The following is a 12876-nucleotide window of genomic DNA, read 5'->3' as shown; positions in this document are numbered from 1 at the left end:
TCAAGAGTTGGGCACTTAACTGACTGAGCCAACCAGGCGTCCCTGAATAGCTGCATTCCTAACTCACGGAAACTATAATGCATCTTTTGGTAACCTCTTCAGTCATTAAGATATAAATGTTTCTAAGTAAAATGTAGATGCAAAAATAAAAATCAGACACAGTTCAGCCCATAACTTCTTTATTCTGTTCATTTTTTATATACACTGTGTATTCAATAAATATTTGTTATATAAGTGTATTTATGGTGGATGAACAAATTAATTAGAGGCTATCATTAACTGCAAGTTAAAGTAAATATTGGTTGGGATGAATTATAAGCTTTCAGTAAATTACGAAAATTATCTCTTATAATTATTGGAATACCAAAGACACTTCTTAAAATAGCTGTCTTAAATTGGTTGACTGCATATTTAAAAGAATAATTATTTTTAGTTTTTGTGACTCATTATAGGGTAAAGTCGTATTAGCATACTTTGGAATTTCTATAAAGTTATCAACCTTAAGGAGTCTAGTATATGGAGGTCTTTATTTGAATTTTGTTTTAGTTTATATATTTTGAGAGAGAGAGAGAGACGGAGACAGAGAGAGAGAGAGAGAGAGCGCGCAAGCGAAAGCATGAGCTGGGGAGGGAGAGAGAATCCAAAACAGAATCCCAATCCCATTCTCAGTATGGGGCTCAAGCCCATGAACTGTATGATGGTCTGAGCCGAAGTTGGACACTCAACTGAATGAGTTGCCCAGGCACCCCATTTGGATTTATTTTATAGGATGTCCTACTAAAATTAATAAATCGTAATTGTCAGTCTATGAGGTTACAAACCTAAGATGCTACTTCTTTGGTCACTACCTTTATGTGTCCTGTAGCACCAGAGCATCAATATGTGCCTATTTAGAAGTCTTCGTACATTTTCTTTCATTTGTGAAGAAGGTACTCCAGTTTAAGTATGTCTCTCCTCACCTCCACTCCCATCTCCAGTGGGGTTGAATGGGTGCAATCAACATCCCACAATTCATCCTTTTCTTTCTTTTTCCTCAAATCAGGTAGATAGTATAGTTTATGGCTATAAGGGGTAAGATTTTCTCTGAAGCCAACTTTTTAAAACAGCTAATCCTGGGTGCCCGGGTGGCTCAGTCGGTTGGGCATCCAGCTTCGGCTCATGTCATGTTCTCACAGTCCGTGGGTTCGAGCCCCACGTTAGGCTCTGTGCTGACAGCTAGCTCAGAACCTGGAGCCTGCTTCAGATTCTGTGTCTCTTTCTTTCTCTGACCCTCCTCTGCTCATGCTGTCTCTCCTTGTCTCTCAAAAATAAATAAAAAAACAGAAAAAAATTAAAACAACTAATCCATTAACAGACATGTTACATAACATTTTACCTGATGTGCCCTGACATAGGCACTAGGAAGTTTGCTTAAAGAACTTCTGATGTATCAGAAAAAAATCCCCACAGTTGGTTGTAATAACTAAATGACTAATATTGTTGAATTCGTTGATTTATGTTAGCATGTTTCCTTTGGGTATCTTGCATTATTCTTTCACTGCTATGGCTTCTGCCATAAACTAGCATAATTCAAAAGGAGTAGAGAGTGAAACCATAAAAAATACAAAAATCAGTTACATTATGTTGAAAGCAATAATATTTTTATTGACATTTCTGAAGAAAAACTGAAAACTCACTTGTGACCATGCTGAATATGAGTACGTGATCATTTTCATATTGTTAGTAAAATGTTTATTGCCTACTCCTTATTCATGCTCAGGACTCCCTTCTTGAAAAGATGGTAGGATAGATGGTTTTGAAAAAAAAATTAGATGGGTCTTCAAGCCCACTTAGAAATAGGTGGCTTTTTTTTCATGATACTAATTGCATTTGTATCATTTGAATCATGTATTAATATGCTCTAGATAGGTGAATCCAAACATGTAGCATCAAATATGCTAGAAATTATAGCAAACTTATCTCAGATACCAAATGTTTGTAAAAAATATGAATTACCAGCATTTTTCTATCCCTAATTTTATACAAAGTAATATATATATGTATATGTATATATATTTCGAGAAAAATAATATGTATATATGTATATATATATTTTGAGATACTTCTCACTGTAAAGCTCTGGTAGCTATGAGAAAATAATTCTGTTATTTACACTAAAGTAAAAAACAAGTTGAAGTTTAGTCTCTGAAAAGCATCATAAAGGAATTAAAATAAATGATGCCTAATTTTTGTCTTAAAATATTCCCTTTGCACAGCAATCATCCCAAAATATACTTATCATCTAAACACCACCGATATTTGGGTCTATCACAGAATATCAACAGTGAGAGGGCCATAGCTGTGGTGGAGGCTGCAGTCGAGGGTAGAGCCTGGGGGCAGGGGGTGTGGTGGGCAGGGCTAGAGGCTCTCGCCCAAGACAACGTCACCCTGTTACATGTGAAGCTCACTGAGATGTCATTCTGGGTCCTCAGTACCTCAGAGCGCAAGAATCTACAGTAAACCCTTGGTTTGTGAGCATAATTCGTTCCGGAAACATGCTTGTAATTCAAAGCCCTTCTATATCAAAGTCAATTTCCCCATAACAAATAATGGAAACTCAGATGATTCACTCCACAACTCAAAAATATTCATATAAAAATGATTAAAATACTGTACTCTAATGTGAAATAATTAAGAAAACACAAAATATAAAGAAAAACAAATTAACCTGCACTTACCTTTGAAAACCTTCGTGGCTGGTGAGAGGGAGACAAGAAGAGGAGGATTCTTGTATAGGACGACTTTCACTGTCACTAACGGAATCACTGATATCTATCGGCTCAACAGAATCTTTTTTTGTACACCTTTAACAAGGAACCTGTCCGATGACCTAGAATGAAGCACAGCATTCCTATGCTTACTCTTGTCTGGCAAAGCAAAGGACTGTCCATAGCAACTTGGAAGTGACAAAAAATTCTACACTAGCGCAAGTTGTGGGCACTTTCCAGCATTCTGAAAAATCACTGGGGCACCTGGGTGTCTCTGTCAGTTAAGCATCTGACTTCAGATCAGGTCACGATCTCACGGTTTGTGGGTTCGAGCCCCGTGTCGGGTTCTGTGCTGACAGCTAGCTCAGAGCCTGGAGCCTGCTTCAGATTCTGTCTCCCTCTCTCTCTGACTCTCCCCTGCTCGCACTGTCTCTCTCTGACTCTCAAAAATAAATTTAAAAAAACATTTAAAAAAATCACTGAGTTTTGCCAAACACTGTGGCTTGAGACGGAGCATCCAGAGCATCCAAGCATGGGAGCCGATCACCCACAATCCCGCAGTGAGCAAGCAAGAGAGAGAGAACCATTGGCTCAGTTGTGCTCGTGACATTTGGTGTCATGTACAACTCCTATTGCAAGACATCACTCGTTTATCAGGTTAAAATTTATTAGAAATGTTTGCTTGTCTTTCAGAACACTCACAAAACAGGTTACTCACAATTCAAGGTTTTACATTAATTCCTTTTTGACCTTCAATTTAGTTCTAAGGGCTCCAAGAGCTTGTCAACATTCCTAAAAATGATCCCTGTAATGCAGTGTATGGCTTTACCTGCTATTTGTGAAATGTGGATAAAGACCACCCTCAGGGCAGCCTTGATGGCATCCAGCAAATGTTCTCTAGCTTTGGAGCCTCCCAGCTCCTTTACCGGGGTCTTATGCAAAATAAAATTACAGGATGTGCAACCATTGACTCCTATCGGATGACAGGAGAAAGAATGCCCGAGGCAGAGGGGGAGTCCCACAGCAAAGCACAGAAGTTATCAAACCTGATGGACCGCGTGTAGGGAAAAGTATGCAAATTCAGAAAGCACCTGGAGCTGTTTCAGTTGTAGTGCCTGAGAGGAAACGGGCACCCCCCAGGAACCTTGCAAATATCATTCAAAAGACACAGGCCAGCAGCAGATTTTCTCAGGGGCCGCTTAGGGACAGTGTGATTCACTTGGTGACAATGAAGGCCCGCAAGAAACCTGAACAGAAAGGTGGCATCTGTCAACAAGATGAGAACTCCATCAGAGCAATTCTGCAACAGGTAGCCAATCTGAATCCTAAGGGCCTCTCATATACCTTAAAGGATTATGTTTTTAAAGAGCTTCAAAGAGACTGGCCTGGATACAGTGAAACAAACAGTGATTAGAGTCAGTGCTCTGGAGAAAGCTAAATCTATATCAGAATGCTGCCAGCACCAGCCATTCAGAATGTCTGGCATGTTCTAATACCAATGCTGTGTCTTTTCCTCAGAAATGGCTTTTGGATTCGGATTTCATTGATCCTTTAATGCATAAAAAATCTCAAATATCTCACCTGACAAAGAGAATAAATGCCTCCAATGGTCAATGGTCCTTTGAATCCCACCCATGAAAAATCTGCTGCAGGCCCCCTGCCAGCCCCTGCAGCTGCCTCCATCCCTTCCCCTCACTGCAGCTTTCAGTTCAACTGCCTGTCTCTAATGCTCCTCAGACTAAACTCTCACTCCACTTCGCCTAGCACTCCAGAAGGCCAGAGGATGCAAGCCCTACCTATTGACAGTTTTGGACAAAACTATAGTATCTGTGAGGACCAGCAAGACACATATTCTTCTAGAACTTCTCTGTAAACATTATCCCCTGGTTTAGTTCTACTAACGTACACAAAGCCTATGGAGGAAAAGCATTCACTCTCACAAAAAGTCCAAAAAAGTTAAAAACAGAAGGAAAAAGGTCAAATTAAAAACCATAACATTGCAACAACACACGAAAAGGAAGAGGACCTTAAAAGAGAAGAGGGAATTGCCAAGCTGAACAACTTCAGTCCAGTTTCCAGTGAAGGAGCTAACGAAGGTTGTACGCCTCCATGGAGGCTTCTTCCACAATTGAACTCCCAGCTTATTTGATAAAATATATTGCTGTTGTCTCATCTGAGCAAAGGCAGAATTAGAACGATGACTTTCATACCGAGTTTGAGGAGTATTGGGCCTTGTGTGCCAGGATGGAGATTGTTAGGTAGAAGATTTATCAAACTGGATGCATAACAAGATCGGCTTTCTCTGGGCTCAAAAGAGAATTGGAATGTTCATGAGGAAGTCTTACAAGAATATTGGAAGATCAAGCGGTCTGGTCCCAATTATCATGAAGAAGATGATGCATGCAATAAACTTCATAACAAGTTGGCTCACAGCAAAACACACTAATAGGTGAATTTGACCAACAGCAAGCGAAGTCATGGTGCTAGATATGTATTTAATGGGTCCAATTCTGAGTTTCCTATTCCATAGGTCTTTGTGTCTAATTCTGTGCCAATACCATACTGTCTTGATGATGACAGCTTTGTAGTAGAGGCTAAAGTCTGGGATTGTAATGCCTCCTGTTTTGGTTTTCTTCTTCAACGTTACTTTGACTATTCGGGGTCTTTTGTGGTTCCATACACAACTTAGGATTGTTTGTTCTAGCTTTGAGAAGAATGATGGCGCAATTTTGATTGGATGTACTTAAAGTTCCAAATGAGTTGTTTTAAGACTCTAAAAAAAAAAAAAAGTGAAACTTTGCTTGTTGCAAGTTTCCGTGTTAGTAAACTTGAGTTATTTTCCCCCCATTGCACTTTGGTTCCCTACATTTATGAAGCTCTTTTTTCTGCCCCCTCCCCCCAATTTATGTTTGCCAGTAGAAATACTGTTTTTTTTTAATATTGAGGATCCAGTATCAATACTTCACATGACTATTTTTCCCTTAACAACTTGTGTTTATCATTAGAAATGATTTTTTAGATAGTGTATTTAAAAAAAGCAGTAATGTGCAAGGTGAAAGAGGTTTAGATAAACATAAGCCTATTTCCTGATGTTTCTTAATACAAATTCTTTGCCTTAAAATGGTAGAATATTTAGAAATTTGCACAAAATACAAAAAAAGTTAAAACATTGTTTTGTAGGGGTAAGGAATAGAAAGGTGTATGAATATTTGTATGTGTACAAATATGTACATACACACATGGATAGGCTGATTTGATCGAGAACCCTAAATCCACCCTGCAAGTTAACCCCCCATTGCAGTGGTTGCCGTAAGGTGTTCGCCAGTTGTGTATGTGGTGTGGTTAATCATTAGCTACACTGCTTCCCACTGAGTGAGAGCAATGGGAAGCATCCTGTGGCCTACCGGTGTCTGAAAGCGCTTGCTCAGTTTGCATGTGGGCAGAGATGGTGTGTGTGAGGATGCATGGGGGAAAAATGCTGCTTATCTCAGTAGGTCAAACCCTTGGGTAAGCAACTGATGAGCATTTCCATCGGGGTTTCTTTTTCTGTCAAATTGCTGCTTCTACTGTGGGAGACAAAAGCATTTCCATTTCAGCCGTATGGCAGCTTTTTTAATGTTGGGCAAAGTCAACACATTATGAAAATGAAACAGATCTATGGGAATATAAAGAGTGGATATATTTAACCATATCATATTGTGATTCATAAAACAGCACAAACTTTGATTTCATTGCGTTTATCTGTTGATGTTGATTTAAACTATCATTTGTTTTATCATGTGGGAACATAAGTAATGTGGTCAAAAATGCAAGGATTTTGAACTAATGTTGATTCGAGCTGTGTTGTCTTATCATATTGACTTTTCAAAGTGCTGCCTGTTGGAAGCATTGTTTGCAAATTAATTGTGAAATGTTTGCCAGAATTTTGGGAATATCTTTAATAAAGATGTTTGTCTCCAGCAGCCAGCAAATATATACATATGTGCATAAATATATACATACATACATACCATTGGTAGTTGGTTTATGTGACTTATTAAAATCGTGTGTGTATATAAATATTAGTAACATGCTACAGAGATGGCAGTTACTATGCAGGGAATATTACAATTTTCTCTCTAGAGTACTTTAGAGACAGAGTGATTTTAAATGGTTTGTAATAATAATCTAGATAATTTTTAAAGTCCACATGTGGATGTAATTTAAATTGAAATTTTCTTCTACAGTCAAGACATTAAACAATTCTAATTACACACGATTACTTCCCAGAAGAGTCTTTAGGTATTCTACTTAGTAGTCAGACTTTTATTCTTTGGGATATATTTTCAGATCTAACAAAGGTACCCATTTTGCATATTATCAATGCAAAATCCTCTTTAATTCTATATTTATGTCTTGGCTCTCTTTCACTTCCAATGGAGACATTTGAAACTTCTTATAAATATCTTTACTTTTCATTATAAGATTAAACAGTGAGTGAAATAATCTAAAGACAAGTGAGAGGCATGGTACTTATGTAATTATAAGCAAATCATGAAGGGAGTCCTTTACCACTCCTAGTATACACAGGAGACTCATAATTAGATACTTTCATGAATCATTCCTGAAATTTTATTTTATTTCTATTTTTAAAATATTTATTTTGATAGAGGGAAAGAGGGGGCACTTACAAGTGGTGGGGGCAGTGAGAGAGAGGGAGAGACAGAAAATCACAAACAAGCTCCTTGCTGTCCGTGCAGAGCCCAATGATATGGGCCTCTATCTCACAATCCATGAGATCCTGAGTTGAAATCAAGTTGGATGCTTAACAGACTGAGCCACCTTATTCATGCAATTTTAAATGAAATTCAGTTAACAATTAATCGTTTGCTGATGTGGTGATGGGTTGTCTGTTCCCCAGGTACTGGGAGATCGATGGGCAAACATCTGTAGATGGACAGAAGATCGCTGGGTTCTTTTACAAGACATCCTCTTGAAATGGCAGCGTTTTACTGAAGAACAGGTGAGTCATGTGGGGAAATTGTATCAATGAAAGATATGGTGAGAAGTTAAAGGGGTCAAAGAAAACATATGATGATCTACTTTAGTAATTATTTATTTTCCTTTTTGGAATTATTTTATTTCTTTCAGTGCCTTTTTCGTGAATGGCTTTCAGAAAAAGAAGATGCGTTGAACAAGATTCAAACAACTGGCTTTAAGGATCAAAGTGAAATGTTATCAAGTCTTCAAAAACTGGTGGTATGTGTTTTTTAGCTTTCAGAACTTTTTTTAAAAACCCAATAGTTGACAGTAATACCATTATTTTATCTCTTTTTTTCTTTCCAATATTAAACCAAATGCTCATTGTTCTGGCTTAAATCATGGTCTATTCAATTATATCATATTGTAAATTTCTTTAAAATAGGGACAGCTGTATTATCTTAAATGGCTTAGGCTGGTATATCAAAATATCATCAACCGGGTGACTTAAACAACAAACATTTATTCCTCACACTTACAGAAGCTGGGAAGTCCAATGTGCCAGCAAATTTAGATTTTAGTGAAGACCCTTTCTTGATTTTTAGACTGCACCTTCTTATATTGTATTCCTGTGGTAGGAAAAAGAGGAAATTTTTGGTGTCGCTTTCCCACCGTTATTTTTTCCAATTTAAATTTTAGTTAGTTAACATCCAGTGCAATAGTGGTTTCACCAGTAGAATTCAGTGATTCATCACTGTATACAACACCTTGTGCTCATCACAAGTGCCTTCCTAATACCCGTCAGCCATCTAGCCCATCTCCTATCTTTTTTAAATTAATTTTTAAAATCGAGATGTAATTGACATATCACATTATATTACTTTCAGATGTACAGCATAATGATTAAGTGTTTCTATGTATTACAAAATGATTGCTATGATTACTTAACATCCACCACTCCACACACTTACATTCTTTTTCTTGTGATGAGAACTTTAAGGATCTATCCTCTTAACAACTCTCACATACACTTTATGTTATTATTAACTGTAGTGGCCATGCCTCACATTACATTCCCCATACTTATTTATTTTATCACTGAAAGTTTCTCTCTTCTGACCAACCTTCACCCATTTCTGCCTCTTGTAAGGGCATGAACCCCAATATGATGTCTCCACCCTCATGATGCATCTAAGCCTTATACCCTCTGAAAGGCCCCAACTCTTAATACCATCACATTTTATGCATATGTGTGAGAGTAGGGTTCACCATCTGAAATTTGTGGGGACACATTCAATCTGTAGCATCATACCTACAGATTCCCCCCAAATTCATGTCTTTCTCACATGCAAAATGCATTCATTCTATTTTATGAGCTCCAGAAGTCTTAACTGGTTTCAGAATCAGCTCTAGAGTATGAAGTCCAAAGTTTCATTATCATCTAAATCAGATGGTGGCAAGACTTCAGGTGGCATTCATCCTGAGGCCAACTTCCTTTCCAGCTGTGACACTATGAAGCCAAGCAAGTCATGTGCTTCCAAAATGTGTTGTTATATCAGGCATAGGAGAGACATTCCCCTTCCAAAAAGGAGAAAAAGGAAAAAAGGAAGGAGTGACAGGTTCCAAATTGGTTTACAACATAGCATAGCAAGGAAAATGCCATGAAATCTTAAGCCTCAAGGATAATCCTCTTTGGATTGGTGCACTGCCCTCCAGGACCACTGGAGAAGCAGCATCACCATCAGGACTCCACAAGTTAGCCATATCTCTTCAGTTCTGCAGGGCACCACCCATGTGGCCCTCTGCAGCAGCCTTACCCACAGGCCTCTCTGCAGTGGCTCTGCCTCTGCCATACTGGGGAGGGGCATCCTGCCCCATGGACTGGAGAGGTAGCCCTACTCTTTGAAACCCAGGAGGACTGGCCCTGCTCTCTGGGCCTGTGGTGGGAGTGGAATCTCTTCTGTCTCAAAATCGCCTATATCATTCGTCCCTTTTCTGGAGGAATAGCACATGTTGGACAGCCTTCCTTCATTCTGTCCATTTTTCTCTCTTTCCTTTAGTCTTAGCTGGCAGTATCATCCTCATTCTGATGGTATAATTCCATCTCCCTTCCTGGCTTCTGTTGAGGTGACTGACTAGGTCTCTGGTTCCCACCCACACTAGTTTTAGCAAGTGGTCAGTCAGCCATACCCTTAGTGTTCTCTTCTGAACATATTTTCTCATTATCTTTGCAATATGGATAGGCTGAGGATTGGCCACATCTTTAAATTCTCGTGCCTCTACGCCAAGTGATCATTCTTTAATTCATTTCTCTCTTCTCTCATTTTGCCATGAACAAGAGAAATCATGCCACTTTGTTTAGCTATCTCCTCAGCTAAATATCCAATTTCATCGCTCACGAGTTCTACCTTCCGCAAAATGCTGGAACATGAACGTGATTCAGCCAAGTTCTTTGCCACTTTATAACTAGCATCATCTATCCTCCAGTTGCCAATAATATCATCCTCATTTTCATCTGAGACCTCATCACAATGACTTTTACCATTCATATTTATTGTAATATTTTTTCCATTTTAATTTATGTATTCTTTGAAAACAGGACACTTTCCAGGTCTCTTTCCCTGAGCTCTCACCAGAATTGCCTTTAGGAGTCCTTTCATGGCAATCTCCACTTTTTCTAACATACACCTTGGAGATCTCTCAGCCTCTACCCATTACTCAGTTCCAAAGCTGTATACACGTTTTTAGGGATTTGGTATAGTGGTACCCCGCTTCTTAGTATCAGTCCTTTCTTAGACATTTCAGACTTCTATAACAAAATACCATGAACTGGATGGCTTACACAGCAGACGTTTATTACTCACACTTCTGGAAGCTCAGAAGTATGAGATTATGGTGCAAGCAGAATTGGTTCCTGGTGAGGTCCCTTTTACTGGGTTTTAGACAGCTCCTTCTAGCTATAGCCTCACATCGCAGAATTAGAGGAGGATCTCTTGGCTCTTCCTCTTCTTCCAAGGGCACTGATCCCATCATGGCACTCTACTGTCTTCTCGTCATCTAAACCTGATTACTTCCCCAAAGCCTAGTCTCCTAATAGTACCACAGTGGAGGCTACAGCCCTCATTTCATGAAATTTGGAGGAATACAGACATTAATTCCATAAGATGCAGACGGATTTGCAACTGTGCTTTTCAAGAAAAAACTGTACTTTTGAAAAAAATACGGCATACCTGGAATAAGACTTCATTTAAAAAGGTAACACTGAAAAGTACATAGGACTATCCTGTGAAGCTCTAAACAGTGTATGGTTCTAAAGTAATAGTCTAGATTAAATGCTTTGAGAAATAGAAGTATAAGAGATGATTATTCTCACATAAGGGGCTTATACCTTCATCTGGAAAGCTAGAAAAAAACGTTGGGGCAAACCAACAGCATTAATTATATGTGCCTGTGTGTTTTGAGAAATGAGGGAACTTTGGCAATAAAAGTACATCACAGGGGCTTCAATGAGATATTTCAGTGTGAGTGGAAACTTAGAGGATTAGAAAAAGATCTCTAAAGCTTCTCTTCCACTGTGAACTTTATTATTTGGCTATAAAGGAGAGGGCAGTGTAATATCAAGAGCTTAATTTTTCAAATAGAATATTCCATAGTTAGAATTTCTTATTCTTGGTTTGACAGAGCATTTCTCTAAATGCTAACTCACTGTTAACTCTAATATAAAATAAAGGTCTGTTGAAAATAACATTTTATAATTTTACCTAAATTAATTGGTTTATATCTATATTGATACTGTATGACATAATCAAATCATTTATTTAAAGCTAATCTTAAATATGTTCCCCAATTAAATTTGTACATTTTATCAAATATTGTTCAGTATCATACATTTTTGCTCCATAGTTACTAATCTGTAGACTTTTAATTTAAAATTGATTCACAAATATATTGCTTGTCGTTATAAGCTAGCTTGTTATGGATAAGAATTCACTACTCAAAAAATACATACTTTCTGGAGTGATTTCACCACTAAACACAGATTCCAGAAAAGTGATCTGTATTTGTATCAAAAGAATACAAAAATGTCAGTGATGTATTTGTAATTTTGTTCCACAGCTGATGGGGAGCCACTGAGAACTTGATGAAATTCATATTTGTATTTTTGGAATAGTCTTTGGTAGTAAGAGTATTTTTGCAATAAGGAGGCCAGTTAGTAGAACTGAACTAAGTAGCATTGGGTATGAAAAGGAGGAACCTGACAAGCTTATTTCAGAAGAGAATATTGAGTCCAGGGCTGGGGGTGGGGTGGGGTGGAAACAGGTGGCATGTGTAAACTATCACAGAGACTCACATTGAGCACCAAGACATCCAGACTCAGGTCAGCAGTTTTAAGCTATTTCAGAAATCCTCGTATCATTTGATTCTTGACCGAAAAAAGAACTATGGTTAAGAACCATCATTTCTAACAGTGAAGTGCTTTTATGTTGACATTTCTGTGAATAAAATACTTTACTAGCCTCAGGACCATGAAAATGCTCAATAATTTTCCATTATGATTAAAATTCAAATTATGTCACCTTACTTGTGAACAAAGTGAAAATATGTTTTGTATAAGTCTTACCGTTTGATAGTTTAAGCCAATTAACAAAACCTGACAGCTGGTCTAGAATTTGAGGTAAAATTCCCCTGCTGACTCAGGCAGTGAATAAGAATTTAATGTTCATTAAAATATGTCACAATCTGAGACCCAAAACAGGTACCATCTGTCACCAGTTCCTACTACATACCTAGGTATAGATACAGTGTGCTCAAACTCTTTTATTTATAATCAGTGCAATTTGTTTTGAAATATTATCACTAATAGCCCATGGGATATTCTCCTGCTTTTCATTTGACATGTGAAATGAGGAGTCAAGTGTTTCATTTCCTCTTGATCTGTGCTTTTATCCAAACCATGTAGATCTCTTATATTTCATGGTTAAAACTGATTTTTTATTTGATGTAAATGATCAAAAATTAAGGAGAGAAAGGAGGCGAATTCTAAGACTTGTAGAATTGGGTAGGCCATCACGGGAAGGCCCAAATTTAAAAGAAATATGTTCCTGGGTGAGTTTTTGCCTGCCGTGAGGAGCTGTGGTGTTTCCCAGGGAAGGGCCACCCCGGGAAGCGT

General features: G+C 38.1%; 1 protein-coding gene across 9 annotated transcripts in view; it reads left to right on the top strand.

Annotated features, from left to right (window-relative positions):
- DMD (dystrophin) overlaps nt 1-12876 on the top strand; it is a 1657593-nt gene that overhangs the window by 245221 nt on the left and 1399496 nt on the right. For all 9 annotated transcript variants that reach the window (XM_029929473.1, XM_029929472.1, XM_029929470.1 and 6 more), the window contains 2 exons: nt 7648-7749; nt 7878-7985. In XM_029929473.1, coding sequence (XP_029785333.1) covers nt 7648-7749; nt 7878-7985 — 210 coding nt within the window. The remainder of the gene's footprint in view (nt 1-7647; nt 7750-7877; nt 7986-12876) is intronic.

Source organism: Suricata suricatta, chromosome X (assembly GCF_006229205.1).
Source record: "Suricata suricatta isolate VVHF042 chromosome X, meerkat_22Aug2017_6uvM2_HiC, whole genome shotgun sequence".
Classification (NCBI taxonomy): domain Eukaryota; kingdom Metazoa; phylum Chordata; class Mammalia; order Carnivora; family Herpestidae; genus Suricata; species Suricata suricatta.
The sequence above is the reverse complement of the archived record's forward strand: the minus strand, read 5'-3'. Positions and strand labels throughout refer to the sequence as shown.